The sequence below is a fragment of the Coffea arabica genome, chromosome 6c, assembly GCF_036785885.1.
Source record: "Coffea arabica cultivar ET-39 chromosome 6c, Coffea Arabica ET-39 HiFi, whole genome shotgun sequence".
NCBI lineage: Eukaryota > Viridiplantae > Streptophyta > Magnoliopsida > Gentianales > Rubiaceae > Coffea > Coffea arabica.
The window spans coordinates 52,065,645-52,079,554 of NC_092320.1; the positions used below are offsets into that span (position 1 = coordinate 52,065,645).

The 13,910-nt window shown below is 36.5% G+C and overlaps 1 protein-coding gene and 1 long non-coding RNA gene across 2 annotated transcripts; both read left to right on the forward strand.

The window, feature by feature from the left end:
• Positions 1–4,416: 4,416 nt before the first annotated feature.
• Positions 4,417–5,773, forward strand: LOC113691981 (uncharacterized). Its single transcript, XR_003448834.2, has 3 exons — positions 4,417–4,674; positions 5,406–5,464; positions 5,563–5,773. It is a non-coding gene; the product is annotated as an uncharacterized lncRNA (long non-coding RNA).
• A 1,193-nt stretch (positions 5,774–6,966) lies between these two features.
• LOC140008787 (uncharacterized) lies at positions 6,967–7,407 on the forward strand. The gene has a single exon (XM_072053665.1). It carries the CDS (start codon positions 6,967–6,969, stop codon positions 7,405–7,407), a length of 441 nt encoding a protein of 146 aa, XP_071909766.1.
• The last annotated feature ends 6,503 nt before the right edge of the window (positions 7,408–13,910 follow it).

Consider the following 13,910-nt stretch of genomic DNA (forward strand, 5'->3'; position numbering starts at 1 on the left):
TATAAAATATAAAAATAAATTAGTATAAATCATTTTTTTAAAAAATTAAATGATAAATGATACGGGGCGGGGCGGGTACCCATTGACCCAATTCTATCTTAGCGGGTACCTTATAACCGGGTACTAGTTGATATGCGGGGTGGGTAAGGGTCAGAAAATAGCTGACTTGCAAGGTGCAAGTCGAGTCAGCCAAATGGTGAATGTCAGGAGTAGGGGTTTACTTGAAAAACTATAAAACTGCTAGGGGCTATTAGTGCAATTACCGCGTGGAGCCAAAAGTAGTTAGAGGAAGTTGTAACAGAATTTGGAAAAGTTAGTTAGTTAGTTGCATGCATTATACTACTGCTACTGGCACCGACTTATTGAGTGTATAAAACTCCAAAATGTGTAGATATCTGATAAGAAAATTTATGCAATCATTCTTCCAAAATCCAATATTCTGTCTATTCCGTCCCTTTCTCTCTCTCTCTCGCTCTCTCTCTCTCTTAGTTTCTTTTTCTTCTTGGTTCATCTTCCTGCCAGCCATTTCTGTTAATTCTTCCTTGATTCCCCAGGGCCTGACAATTAGTATCAGAGCTGACCGAACCTTGGACTGCTCTTGGAATTGCAATGGTAGAGAGCACTCGCTTCAAAACACTGGAGGATCATCGCAAGAAGCAAGAGCTCAAGTTGCAAGAAGTGATGGATGATGTCAAAAGTATACAGCTGCAAGTGAAAGAGGAAATGGCAGGAAGGGATCAACGGATGGATTTGATCGTTATTGGAATGGAGCAGAAATTCAAGGCACTCAGTTCAATGATGAAGACATTGCTGGTCAAGGAAAAGAGTGTGAATGGAGAGGATAAGGCTAGGAGAGATCGAACACCATTACTGCCAACACCTCCCAGCCATTAGAGGTTGGATTTGGGAGCAGAAACTGAAGCAAGGGGCTGCAAATTCTTGGGTAAGATCTCAGGCCACTCTCTCCTTAAACATGAATTGCACATGTTCCGTGGAGAGAATCCACATGAATGGATCAGGAAATGCAACAAATACTTCATGTTGCATAGGATCCAAGAGGACCATAAGTTACTGGTGGTGGAAATATTTCTAGAAGGGAAGGCTGATGTATGGTTCCAGGGGATTAAGTTGGAGAAACCGAGACTGACATAGGGCGAATTTGAGGAATTACTTTGCCAGAGGTTCAAGGGGACTTATTGTAGGGACATTGTGGAGGAGTTCAATAAATTGTAGCAGACAAGCACAGTAGAGGTTTACCAGGAAAAGTTTGAAGAATTAAAGACATTGATGCTGATTCAGAATCCCAACCTGAGTGAGGAGTACTTCATTTCCAGCTTTACAAGTGGCCTCAAGGAGGAAATTAAGCCTATGGTAAAAATGCTTAAGCCAAACACCCTTTCTAGAGTTATAGAGATAGCTCATCTGCAAGAGTAAGCCCTTAAGTTGTAGGAGAAGACAGTGAAAGAAGGTAATAAAGTGATAGCAGAACCAAGGTTTGGGATGCACAGGCACCCTATAGCTGTGAATGGGGAGGGGTCAGCACTTACAAACTACCCCAGAACAATACACCAAAACTAGAAATCAAGAAACCTAAGATTAAGAGGTTGTCCCCACAGGAAGTGCAATATTGAAGGAATAATGGTTATGCTTTAAATGTGGAGAGAAGTTTGGAGTTGGATATCAGTGCAGGATGAAACACTTGAACTTCATGCTTTATGAAGAAGATGATGATACAAAGTTCCAAGTTGCCTTGGGAGAATAGGATGAGTTAACTGGCAACCCAGGGGAGCCAGTAGAAATATCCCTGAATGCCCTCTCAGATTCCCTCATATGAATACAATCTTATTGCAAGAACAATTAGCAGGAGACAATATTAAAATCTTGGTAGACATAGGGAGCAGTGATAGTTACATCCATCACAAACTTGTATCTGCACAGGGGATTCCATTTGAGTATGTTAAACCTTTCACTGTCACAATGGGGGATAGGAGTTTGGTAACCAGTGGAGCTCAATGCCCAAAAGTCCTATGGAATGTCCAGAATTATGGGTTCTGTTCTCACCTCAGAATTATGGAATTAGGTAACTGGGACCTTGTTTTAGGAGTAGTGTTTTGTTTTAGGACCAAAGTTACCTTGTTTTAGGTAACTGGGACCTATGGGTCCATGTTCCACCAAGGGGAGGTTGTCACCTTACATGGAGCAGTGAATGATGCAACTATGGAATTGGTCAGAAGAAAGGACCTCAGGGGATTCTTGCAAGCTAAAGGTCGTGTTGTGCCACTTCAGCACAAGTTGGAAAGGTAATTATAGAGGGGACACCAGAGTTAATCACAGCAGTGTTGGACCAATTTCCAGAGGTCTTTCAGGAGCCTGCTCAGTTGCCCCTTAGCAGGAGCTTGGATCATCAAATTCCTCTAAAACCTGGGGCACAGGCATTCAAAATGAAACCATACAGGTACTTTAGTTCACAAAAAATAGAAATTGAGAGATAGATACCTGACATGTTGAAGTCTGGAATCATTAAGCCAAGTAACAACCCTTATGTATTTGCAGTGCTGCTAGTTAAAAAGAAAGACAACACTTGGCGTTTCTATGTAGACTATAGGCACCTTAATGATTTGACAATCAAGGATAGGTACCCCATACCCAACATTGATGAGCTCTTAGATGAATTGTATGGGGCCAAATTCTTCTCAAAAATTGATCTGAGATTAGGATACCATCAAATCAGAGTAAAATTGGAAGACACACACAAGACTGCTTTTCAAACTCACCAAGGTCATTATGAATTCTTGGTGATGCCTTTCGGATTAACAAATGCACTTGCAACATTTCAAGCCTTAATGAACCAGGTGTTTGAACCTTTCCTGAGGAAGTTTGTTTTGGTGTTCTTTGATGATATTTTGGTCTACAGCACTAGTTTGGAACTTCATAAAAAGCATCTGCATCAGGTGTTGGAAGTGCTCAAACATCATCAACTTTATGCCAAGCTCTCTAAGTGCTCTTTTGCTCAGTAGGAGGTGGAATATTTGGGGCATGTAGTCTCCAGCAAAGGGGTAAGCATGGACATGAACAAGGTATAATGTATTTTGTCCTGGCCTACTCCTAAGTCTGTTAAAGAGCTTAGAGGATTCTTGGGACTTACAAGATACTATAGACATTTCATAAAAGGATATGGAGTAATCAGCAAGCCACTAACAAACTTACTCAGGAAGGATGCTTACAATTGGGGTGCAGAAGCTCAAAAGGCTTTTGATCACCTTAAACAAGCTATCAGCAGTGTTCCTGTGCTGAGGCTACCTAACTTTGATATCCCTTTTGTAGTAGAAACTGATGCCAGTGGACAAGGCATGGGGGCTGTACTATTGCAGGAGGGACACCCTATAACATTTATCAGCAAAGCTTTTTCTCTTAGGAACATGGGGTTGTCTGTCTATGAGAAAGAACTGATGGCATTGGTTTTTGCAGTCACTAAATGGAAGCATTATTTGGTAAGAAATCACTTCATTATCAAAACAGACCATAAATCACTGAAGTTCTTGTTAGAGCAAAGATTAACCACTACTGCTCAATACAAATGGCTAACAGAACTGTTGGGATTAGACTATAAAATCTAGTATAAGAAGGGCTCAGAAAACACAGTTGCTAATGTTTTTATCCAGGAGGGCTGTTCCTGAGTCCATACCTGAGCAGCAACAACTCATGGCACTAACTACAGCTCAGCCTGTATGGATGCAGGAATTACAAGACAGTTATTTTGAAGATAAACAGTGCCAAGACTAATTGAGCCAGTTATTGTTGGATCCAGAGCCACAAGGTTCTGATTTTCGACTCAACCAGGGGATACTTAGGTATAAAGGGAGGCTGTATGTGGGGAACAGTCAAGGGATCAAACATAAAATAATCAGGACACTGCATGAGTCCCCTATTGGAGGTTATTCTGGCCAAAGGGCATGTGTACAGAGGGTGCAAAGTATATGTTATTGGCCAGGAATGAAGAAGGACATCATCCAATTTGTGCAAGGGTGTGAAGTAGGGGTGTCAACGAATCGAGCTGCTCGCGAATAGTTCTCGAGCAGCTCGTTCAAATGATCGGCTCGAGCTCGGTCAAATCGAACTTGAGTCGATCTCGAACTATTCGAATATTCCAACGAATCGAATTCGAGCTTAAAAATGTTATGTTCGACAAGCTCGCGAGCTTTTCGAGCTTAAGGTATATTTAAATATATATAATTTTATATTTATAAAATTACTTAAATATATATAGTTGTAAGCTTAATTACATGTTGTACCTATTAAAATTCAAAATATATTAGGGGTATTCTTGTCTTTCCAAATAATTCTAAAAAAAAAAGAAATTCACATATTAGACTCTAATTAGGTCAAGCAGCTTCAATTCTTGTCCGCCGTCTTCTTTCTTTCAACAAATCGAGAGCTTCCTCACCTCAGTGGCTCAGTCCCTGTTCCTTAATCCCCATTCCTCACCTCAATCCCTAATTCCAATTTCAAATCAAACCCATTTGGGTTGCTAACTCTAGCAGTCCAGCCGTTTCATTTTGCTGTTGCCAACTCCACCCATTTGTTGTCAAATCAAACCCATTTGGATTGTGCAGCCGGTGCAGCCGTGCGGCGTGCGGAAGCTTGGATCTTGAAGCAGGTGCAGGCGTGCAGCAGGTATTTCTTGAAGCTTGGATCTTGAGTTTTTCTCTTCCCTTCTGCATTTCTTTGATGACTATTGGGGCTAAAAATACCGAAACGTAGTTGGTTGTAAGACTAAGGGTGCCTTATGCCCAAAAGCTCAATGATACACAAGCTACACCTTTTCTGAATATTTCTTTCATCTATGGTGATCAGTGGCTGCAACCATACAGTTAATTTGAATATCATGTTAATTAAGTTGTGGGAAGAATTTGCAATGGCTGAATTCAGAATTTGGTGTTTTCAATGATTTAAATTATAATGATTGAAGGATGAATATATTTATTTGGAATTAATTTCTAAAATGATTTATTATACCATTTGAAACATGAATAAATTTCTTGGAAGGATTCAAGAAGATTTAACAAGTAATTTATCAATTTATGTGAGTAGAAGACTTTTTTTTTTAATAATCATTATGTGTATTAAAACACTTGTAACATGCTGTAAGGGTCCAAGTATTTAAATCTAAAATATGTTCCCTTCAAAAAACTTGCGCCGAAGCTTTGTTTCCAGCAGAATGAGGCATCCAACAATTCAGTAACTTGTATATTTTGCAACTAGCGTAAATCTAGAGGTCTATATATAATTGCGTACTCAATTTTTTGAAAGATCAAATATATGTTGATAGGGATGTACAATGATAAGATGGTGATGAAATGGTTATGTTCTAACTTATTATTATTATTATTATTATTATTTTGCAGAAAGTGAAGGCAGCAAAAGAGATTCTACTTCCCATAAAATGAATGTGATAATTGGAAAGGTATATTGTTTGTATTTAATATTTTGATTCTTCTTCAAACATCTTATTTTAGATTTTACCGCTACTATTTAATTACCTAAATTATTTATTTTATGTAGGGCCTGGAGTTGAAAATTTGGAATCCATAAGCAAAAGCTGGAAAAGATTATTGTGGAATGGACAACATGCTACTGTCTTTAATTGCAAAATTTGTTTCACATTTTTAATTTGAATGTTGACACTTTGGCTTTGTTTTTCCTGTTTGTGTGACTTGGTGGATGTTGGTTGTGTGACTTATCTTTGAATTTGGATGTTAGATTTGATGTTAAAATACGGATGAATTTGGATATTGGTTGGCATAATGGTTGAAAAGTGTTGACAATTTGATTGATGCTTTGGACTTTAAATTGGTACTTAAAATTGGTTTGTCTCAAACCAGTTTATCATATGGATGAGTTTGGATTTTGAAATTTTTTATTTTGTAAATTTCTGTGGGAATGCTTGAATTATCGAATGCAAATGACAGATGAAAAGACTGAATGAAAGAGCAAATTTTGCTTGCTAAGAATAGCAGATTGTTTGGTTCAGTTTAGACTTTTATAAATGAGCACAGTATTTAATCGAGCTCGAATTCGAACTCGAGCTCGAGTTCTAAATCGAGCCCGAGTTCGAATTCGAGCTCGAACACATATTCGAGCAATTTCGAGCATGAGCCCGAGCCTCACGATTTTCTTACGAATCGAATTCGAGCATGAAAAATTGATATTCGTCGATCTCGAGCTTTAGACACTTTGTCGAACTCGCACTCGATCAACCTACTATTCGAGCTCGATTCGATTCTTTGACACTCCTAGTGTGAAGTCTGCTAGAGGAATAAGCGTGAACATGTACCATACCCAGGACTGCTACAGCCTCTTCCCGTACCAACCCAAGCTTGGTCACACATTACCATGGATTTTATAGAGAAGCTACCTTGTTCCAAAGGATTTGACACTACCTTGGTAGTTATAGACAGACTCACAAAATTTGGTCATTTTGTGGCTCTTTCACATCCCTTCTCAGCTACACAGGTGGTTTAGATTTTCTTGGATCACATTTATAAACTCCATGGTCTGCCTGAGTCTATTATAACAGATAGGGACAAAATCTTTACCAGCAAGTTCTGGCAAGAGTTATTTAGGATGGCTGGGACTGAGTTGCACTATAGCTCCTCCTACCACCCTAAGACTGATGGCCAGAGTGAAAGGCTAAATCAATGCCTAGAAACTTACTTGAGGTGCATGACAGGGGAAGCTCCAACTCAGTGGAGTCAATGGCTAAGCCTAGCAGAACTGTGGTACAACACTTCTTATCACACTAGCTTAGGAGTTACTCCATTCGAGGCTCTTTATGGTTATAAACCACTGTCCTTGCCTATAGGCCCTTATCATGACACAGTAACACCTGCAGCCAGCAGCATGCTACGGACCAAAGGTTAGATGCTCCAAAGAATCAAGGAGCATTTGTATCAAGTACAGAACAGGATGAAGGTCTTTGCTAACAAGTACAGGACAAAGAGACAGTTTGAGATGGGGGATTGGGTTTTCCTTAAGCTACATCGATATTGCCAGCAATCTATAGCAATCAGGAAGAATTTGAAGCTGGCTGCTAAATTTTTTGGCCCCTTTCAGATCATAGAGAAGGTCAGTGCTGTAGCCTACAAGCTCCAATTTCCAGCAGAAGCTAAAATACATCCAGTGTTTCATGTTTCCCTCCTTAAACCTAAGTTGGGACCTCATCAGGCTACTAATCCTACACTACTAGAGTTTGACTGTCATGATCAATGCGTTTTGAAACCTGTTGCAATCTTACAAAGGAGAGTCATCATGAGGAATTCTACTCCTGTTATCCAGTACCTCATCAAATGGCAACAGTTAGGAGAAGAGGAAGCCTCTTGGGAAGATCAATCTTTCATCAACAGCTAATTTCCAGACTTCCAACCTTGAGGACAAGGCTGCTCTTTAACGGGGGGATATTGTCAGGAGTAGGGGTTTACTTGAAAAACTATAAAACTGCTAGGGGCTATTAGTACAATTACCGCGTGGAGCCAAAAGTAGTTAGAGGAAGTTGTAACAGAATTTGGAAAAGTTAGTTAGTTAGTTGCATGCAGTATACTACTGCTACTGGCACCGACTTATTGAGTGTATAAAACTCCAAAATGTGTAGAGATCTGATAAGAAAATTTATGCAATCATTCTTCCAAAATCCAATATTCTTTCTTTTCCCTCCCTCCCTCTCTCTCTCTCTCTCTCTCTCAGTTTCTTTTTCTTCTTGGTTCATCTTCCTACCAGCCATTCTGTTAATTCTTCCTTGATTCCCCGGGGCCTGACATGGGAGGGGTACCCAACCCGCGCCCAACCCTACTTATAATTGGGCACTTGGCTAGAGTGGGCAGACTCGTGTCCTTATCAATTTGTATTGCTAACTAGTTGGGAAAGATTAGGAAAGATCATATTCTTTTCCTGGAAGAAGTAGGACTCTATTTCCTTTTAAAAGATTGATAAGTAGAAATGCAAGGAAGATTGGGGCGGATGTCTCTTGCTTTTAGTCAGCCATCTATATTCGCACTTAAGTAGCAAACTTCTCTTTTCTTTTGTTCTCTTATTGAGGAATGGAGCATGCAAATTTTATCAAGGAATTTGCGTGGATTGTTCCCATTGAGAAACAACTAATTTTCTTATTCTAGTCAAGAGATAACTAAGGATTTGATTCAATTACAATTGTGAGATTGAATTGTTGTTATTTGTTTCTTTTTTTTTTTTTAGTGTAAGCAGGAGGACTCAAACCCGAGACCTCTTGCTTACACTCCCTCCTCCCGTACCACCCAATCCAACCCTCCCCCTGGTTATTTGTTTCTTTTATTTATTAATATTCGTATATTTTTTATTCAATTTCTTATGGTTATTTTGTTGTTTGAATATCAATGGTCTGATATTTAATTCAACCTAATAATCTAATGCTAATTGAGATAGATTTAATTATTTAATTATTTTAAATTAGTGATAACTAGCATGATTGGTTTCATGTTAGGAAAATATACAACGTAATCTAAATAAACTCTTGTAGCGTGTTTATTGATTTGAATGACTTTTTTAGTTTTTAATGCAATTAGGAAATTAAATCTGATGGTCATACCTAGGGTTATTTATTGGTTAGAGAAATAGTTAATGGACGTATCTTAACTATCGACATGGTAAGGAAAAGTTGATTGTCATCGCTTGTTTGAGAATTATAATTTATTTATTAATAATTAAATGAAATTATCATTATATCAATGGCCAGTTGTGTGAACCACTTCTGAAGTCTCCTCCTTGGCAGAGCTTGCTTATTATTGATTTAATTTTAATTTTCTTTCATTTGATTGATTTTACTTAAGTTGATTATTTATTTTAATTTTCAAATCCCCTACTTAATTCTTGCTTGGAAGGAAACAAATTTCCCCCAATCCTTATGGAGATGACCCTACTTACCATTGTACTCAATTATACATTTTTTTGAGTAGGATTTTATTATTACACAGATTTGACACCTGTCAAAAAGCAATTAAATATATAGAGTCAAAGTATAGTAATTCATACTTAAGTTATTATGAAAACATTAAGTCTAAGGATCACTTACGCAAACTTCATTTAGAGATTAATCCTTTAACACTTTAAAAATATCTCGACGCAGATGATTTTATTGAATTTGATCACTTTATCAAGAACTCATATACTAGTTTAGATATCTTATATCATAATAAATGAGGTCTACTACTTCTCACATAGTAAAATTATACTATATGCTAGTTTAATCGTATTAATAATGTTTCATATTATTAATAATTTGACTAAAGATTTTTAAAAATAAACTCTAGGTATGATCAAATCAACCTTACCATAATAATTCCCAATTTCATTGATTAAATTTATTCTAAAGATTTTATCGTACAAATATTAAAATATAAGCAATAAATATAATAAAAATGCCATTTATTATTATATAAATATTTTAAGCACATATCAAATGTGACACCCCATAAATTGAGCCTTCTTAATGTCGTGATAAAGTTTTAGGACTCACATTTTATCAATGGACCTTCCTTTTTTTTCATTTAAACCATTCCAAATGTGTCTAGTTATTTAAAATCTAATATCTAGAGACCATTTATTTCTTTAGTTTATTCATAAAAAGGGAAGGGCTACTTGGTTAAATTCTCAAATGCTCAAGTTAAAATATCCTTCATCTTCTTGGGCACTAATAGTAATTCTAGAACTTTTGGCTTTTATTTTAACATTCTCTATCAACTTGATGCTACAAAAAGTAATCAGATTGTAGATGAAATCAATAATTTTGTCCGTGCAAGATGTGTTTCTGTTCCTGAAGCTATGTGTCAAATCTTTGCCTTCGATCTGAATCAAATTCATCCCTTTGTGATGATATTTCAAGTTTATTTAGAGAACATATAACCTATAGCATTTCTAGAGAATAGATTACTATCATTAATCTAAGTATGTCAAGAATCATGCTAACGAAATCTTTTACTAGGAATGCACATTAGATCATGTTAAGATGCTTAATTGTTTATATATTGAGTTTCCTGAGCATTTCACATGGAGTGTTCAAACAAAAAGCTGGCACCATCATCAACATAAGGAAACAATTGGTAGAATTCTTAGTGTTCATCCATCAAAAGGTGAAGGATACTGTATTAGGATATTATTAATGCATATTAGGAAACTAACCTCATCCAAAGACTTAAGAACTATAAATGGATTCACTTGCTTAACCCGTAGAGATGTTACAAATATGTGAAATCTTTTATAATCAGATAATGTAGCTGAACTATGTCTTGAAGAAGCAGTAGTATATCAAATGCCATCCTCTATCACAACAATCTTAATATACAATAATCTAAAAATTACCTCAAGAATTATGGCTTAAATTTGAAGATTTATTATCAAAGGATATCTGACAACATAGATCATTTAGAGAAGGTGCAGTTCAGATGAAAGTTTTACAAATCATTGACAACTATTTATGCTACAGAAGCCAATAAGCATTAGTAACCAAAGAGATTAAAGTAGAAAGAAATATAATTGTATCTGATGATGATATTTTAGCCATTGATTCCTTAAATGAGGATAAAAAAACAGCTTTTAACAGAATATTATTTGTTGTTATGAATAACCATGCACAAGCATTCTTTATTGATGGATCAAGAGGGACTAAAAAGACTTCTCCCTATAAATCTATACTTACAAAAATTAGATCACAAGGACATATTGCTCTTGAAACAGCTTCTTCGGGCGTAGCTACTTCAATCCTACTAGGTTGACGCATTGCTCATTCAAGATTTAAAATTTCACTAAATGATGATGACTCGACAACTTGCACTATTAGTGAGCAAAGTGCCATTGCACAACTGATCCGTGATGTAAAGTTGATTATTTGGGATGAGGCAAGCATGGAAAAATGCAAATCAATCAAAAAATTCAATGCAATACTAAAATATTTGATTGCTTCTGATGCATTATTTGATAGCAAAATTAGTGTTCTTAGAGGTGACTTTCGGCAAACACTACCAATTGTTACTAAAGGTCAAAAGGAAGGCACTACTAATGCCAATTTAGTTAATTTAGCTCTTAAAGCATTGGTCAATGCAATATTTTCTGATATGAACAATTTCTTAAATGATGCAGCATCAATTGTGAATCGAGCATTCTCACAATGAAAAATGACTATGTGCATGGTATTAATATGAAATTGCTTGAGAAATTCCTAGGGATTGAAAAAAAGTATTTTAGTTTTGATGAAGCGTTTGATGCATCACATAGGTCAAGCAATGCAGACCTCTTCAGCACACACACTAAGAGCATTACCTTCACATGAATTCAGGCTAAAATCAAACTATCCAATCCTGCTTATAAGAAATATCAATCCAGCAGAAGGATTGTTGAATGGTATTCAACTCCTATGCAAGATTTTTAAAGAAATTTGATACACGCAGAATTAATTTGTGACTCTTTGTAGGAAAATGTCTCTTTATCCCTTGACTTTCCATTAGAATGCTTAGATGATGAATTTGCTCTGTCCCTTTCAAAGAACACAATTTCCATTAAGTCTCTACTTTGCAATGACTATTAATAAAGCCTAAGGACAAATCTTAGATTTTGTTGATTTATACTTGAAGGAACCTATTTTCTCGCATGGACAATTATATGTTATAGCATTAAAAATGTTAAAGCTCTTATTTGACCTTTAACTATATTCTCCAAACAAAAGAATTTCATAAAGAATATTGTTTACAAAGAAGTTTTTTTACTTGCTAAACATGACTAACTTTTTCTTGTTTCTAACAGTCCAACATGCATTTTTCATATATCTAACTCTTTCATTCATGAATAATCATTACTATTATCCATATTATCAATGTCATCTTAATTCATGCTTCTGATATTACACTATTCAAAATATTGTTATCCATATTATCAATGTAATTTTAATTCACGCTTGTGTTATTACAGTAATCAAAATATTCTAAGAGCTCAAAAGCTTGTGTATAATTCTATATATTATTATGGTTCTTATTAGCACAATATCTTCCTGTCCAATCTTTCTCATTTTATGCTTATACAAATGCATTAGTATTAAATAAAAAAATATTCCTTTTAGCCCTGCATTTAAATTATAAATCACTTACTCATTGTATACACTCATTTATGAGTAATTTGTATTTATGCTTTGTTTATACTTAATATAACAACAACATGGAAGAAAAATGTGTCCTCATTCTAGAGATCACAAATACGAACCAGATTGGTTTGCAAAACTGCTCATTTTAGAAAAAAAAAAAACTCCAATTCAGTGTGGCAAACAAGATGATATACCCTATATTTGATTAGTTTTTACTGATGTAATTGTAAGAAATTTCTGAAAAATATATTCTTTTAGAATAAATTATCATATCTTCCCTATACTAATTATTTCATTTATGATTACTGACGAACCTAATGCTTACAATTAACTTTCTGGTCTAGAATAACATGATCCAGGCATCTATGATTGTGATTTCGAAGCTCTTGATCCAAAACTATAGTTACACTATACATATTACGTTGGAAATGCATGGGTCACAAAAATTACAATACCTTTCTACCAAGGAATATCACACTATCAATTGTCAATCTCAAAAAGAACTTTTGTCAAACTAGTTCTTCCAGAAAATGTATTGCCTTTGATCAAATTTATAGCTTTCTAGCATTTGCAGATCTTGATGCACATATTGGAGATAACTCTGAAAAGATAAGTAAATTCATCCTAAGTCTCATTTAATCAACTATGAATAAATCATCAGTCCAAACATACACTTCAGTTATACTAATAGAATCATTTCTTTTCTTCATAGATATACTCTGTGCCGTTCTTCAAGCACTTCCCTAATGCACTATTGTACGAGGGAATTGATCATCATTAATTCAATAATTTGCTATTGTTAATGAAGAGTAGGTTTCTTATTCTCTCTTTACATAAAATTTCTTATTTTACCTTACCCTATATTAATAAAAAATATTATCCATACAGAAAACAACCACTCAGATTTTCAATATAGGATGAATTTATACTTGTTGAAGGAGCAACGTTAAAGTCGATGATTCCTCAATACCAACAATGATTGTCACAAGAGTGAAAGTAAACCATTACCACAACATGCAATCTATCTAACCGGAAAACTTTTTTGATTGTCATAACTGTTACATGACCCTCACAGTGAACTGCTACTGATGGGTGGAGCGACCGCTGCCTGTGTTGAAGATGGGCAGGCTATTGACCAAGACGGGCTCCCACCTATGGTGCGTGGCCGCGAGAGGCTCTCTGCTGGATCTGATGCGGCAACGTCTATTGCCGCTAGGGAGGCTGTCTCTTTGGAGGTGACGACGGGGCAACATGGTACTTTCACGGCGGCTGTGGTGGTTGTGTCTTCTCCTCCACCTTTTGCTGATGCGGTAGCTGTTGTGTCTGGGTTGGGGGCTGGCGAAGTGAGTGGCTCAGCGGAGATGGAGGAGGGGTGTCGGCCTGCCTTCGTCGGGGTTGAATCGAGTGAACCAGGGGCAGAAGGGAGAGTGGTGGGGCTGCCTTCATCAGCAGGGAACCTCTCCCCAAGAGGTCAGCCAGTTATAGAGGTGGTGCTGCCATGCGTTTCCAACGATGCTTTGTGTGTGCGGGATGACTCTCTCCAGATGGTTCGTCGGCATAAGGGCTATCGCTCAATCGCCCCTTCAGATAGAACTTTGCGCTCTTCAATACCCTAATCGCAGAATTCCTTCCAAGCGTTGTCTGATGATTAACTCTCTCTTCTGGATTTATAAGAGGTTTGTCTAAACCTTCTCATTTTAGATGGCTTAAGAAAATTATTTCAAAAAATCACATTCAGCTTCTGGCAGTTTGT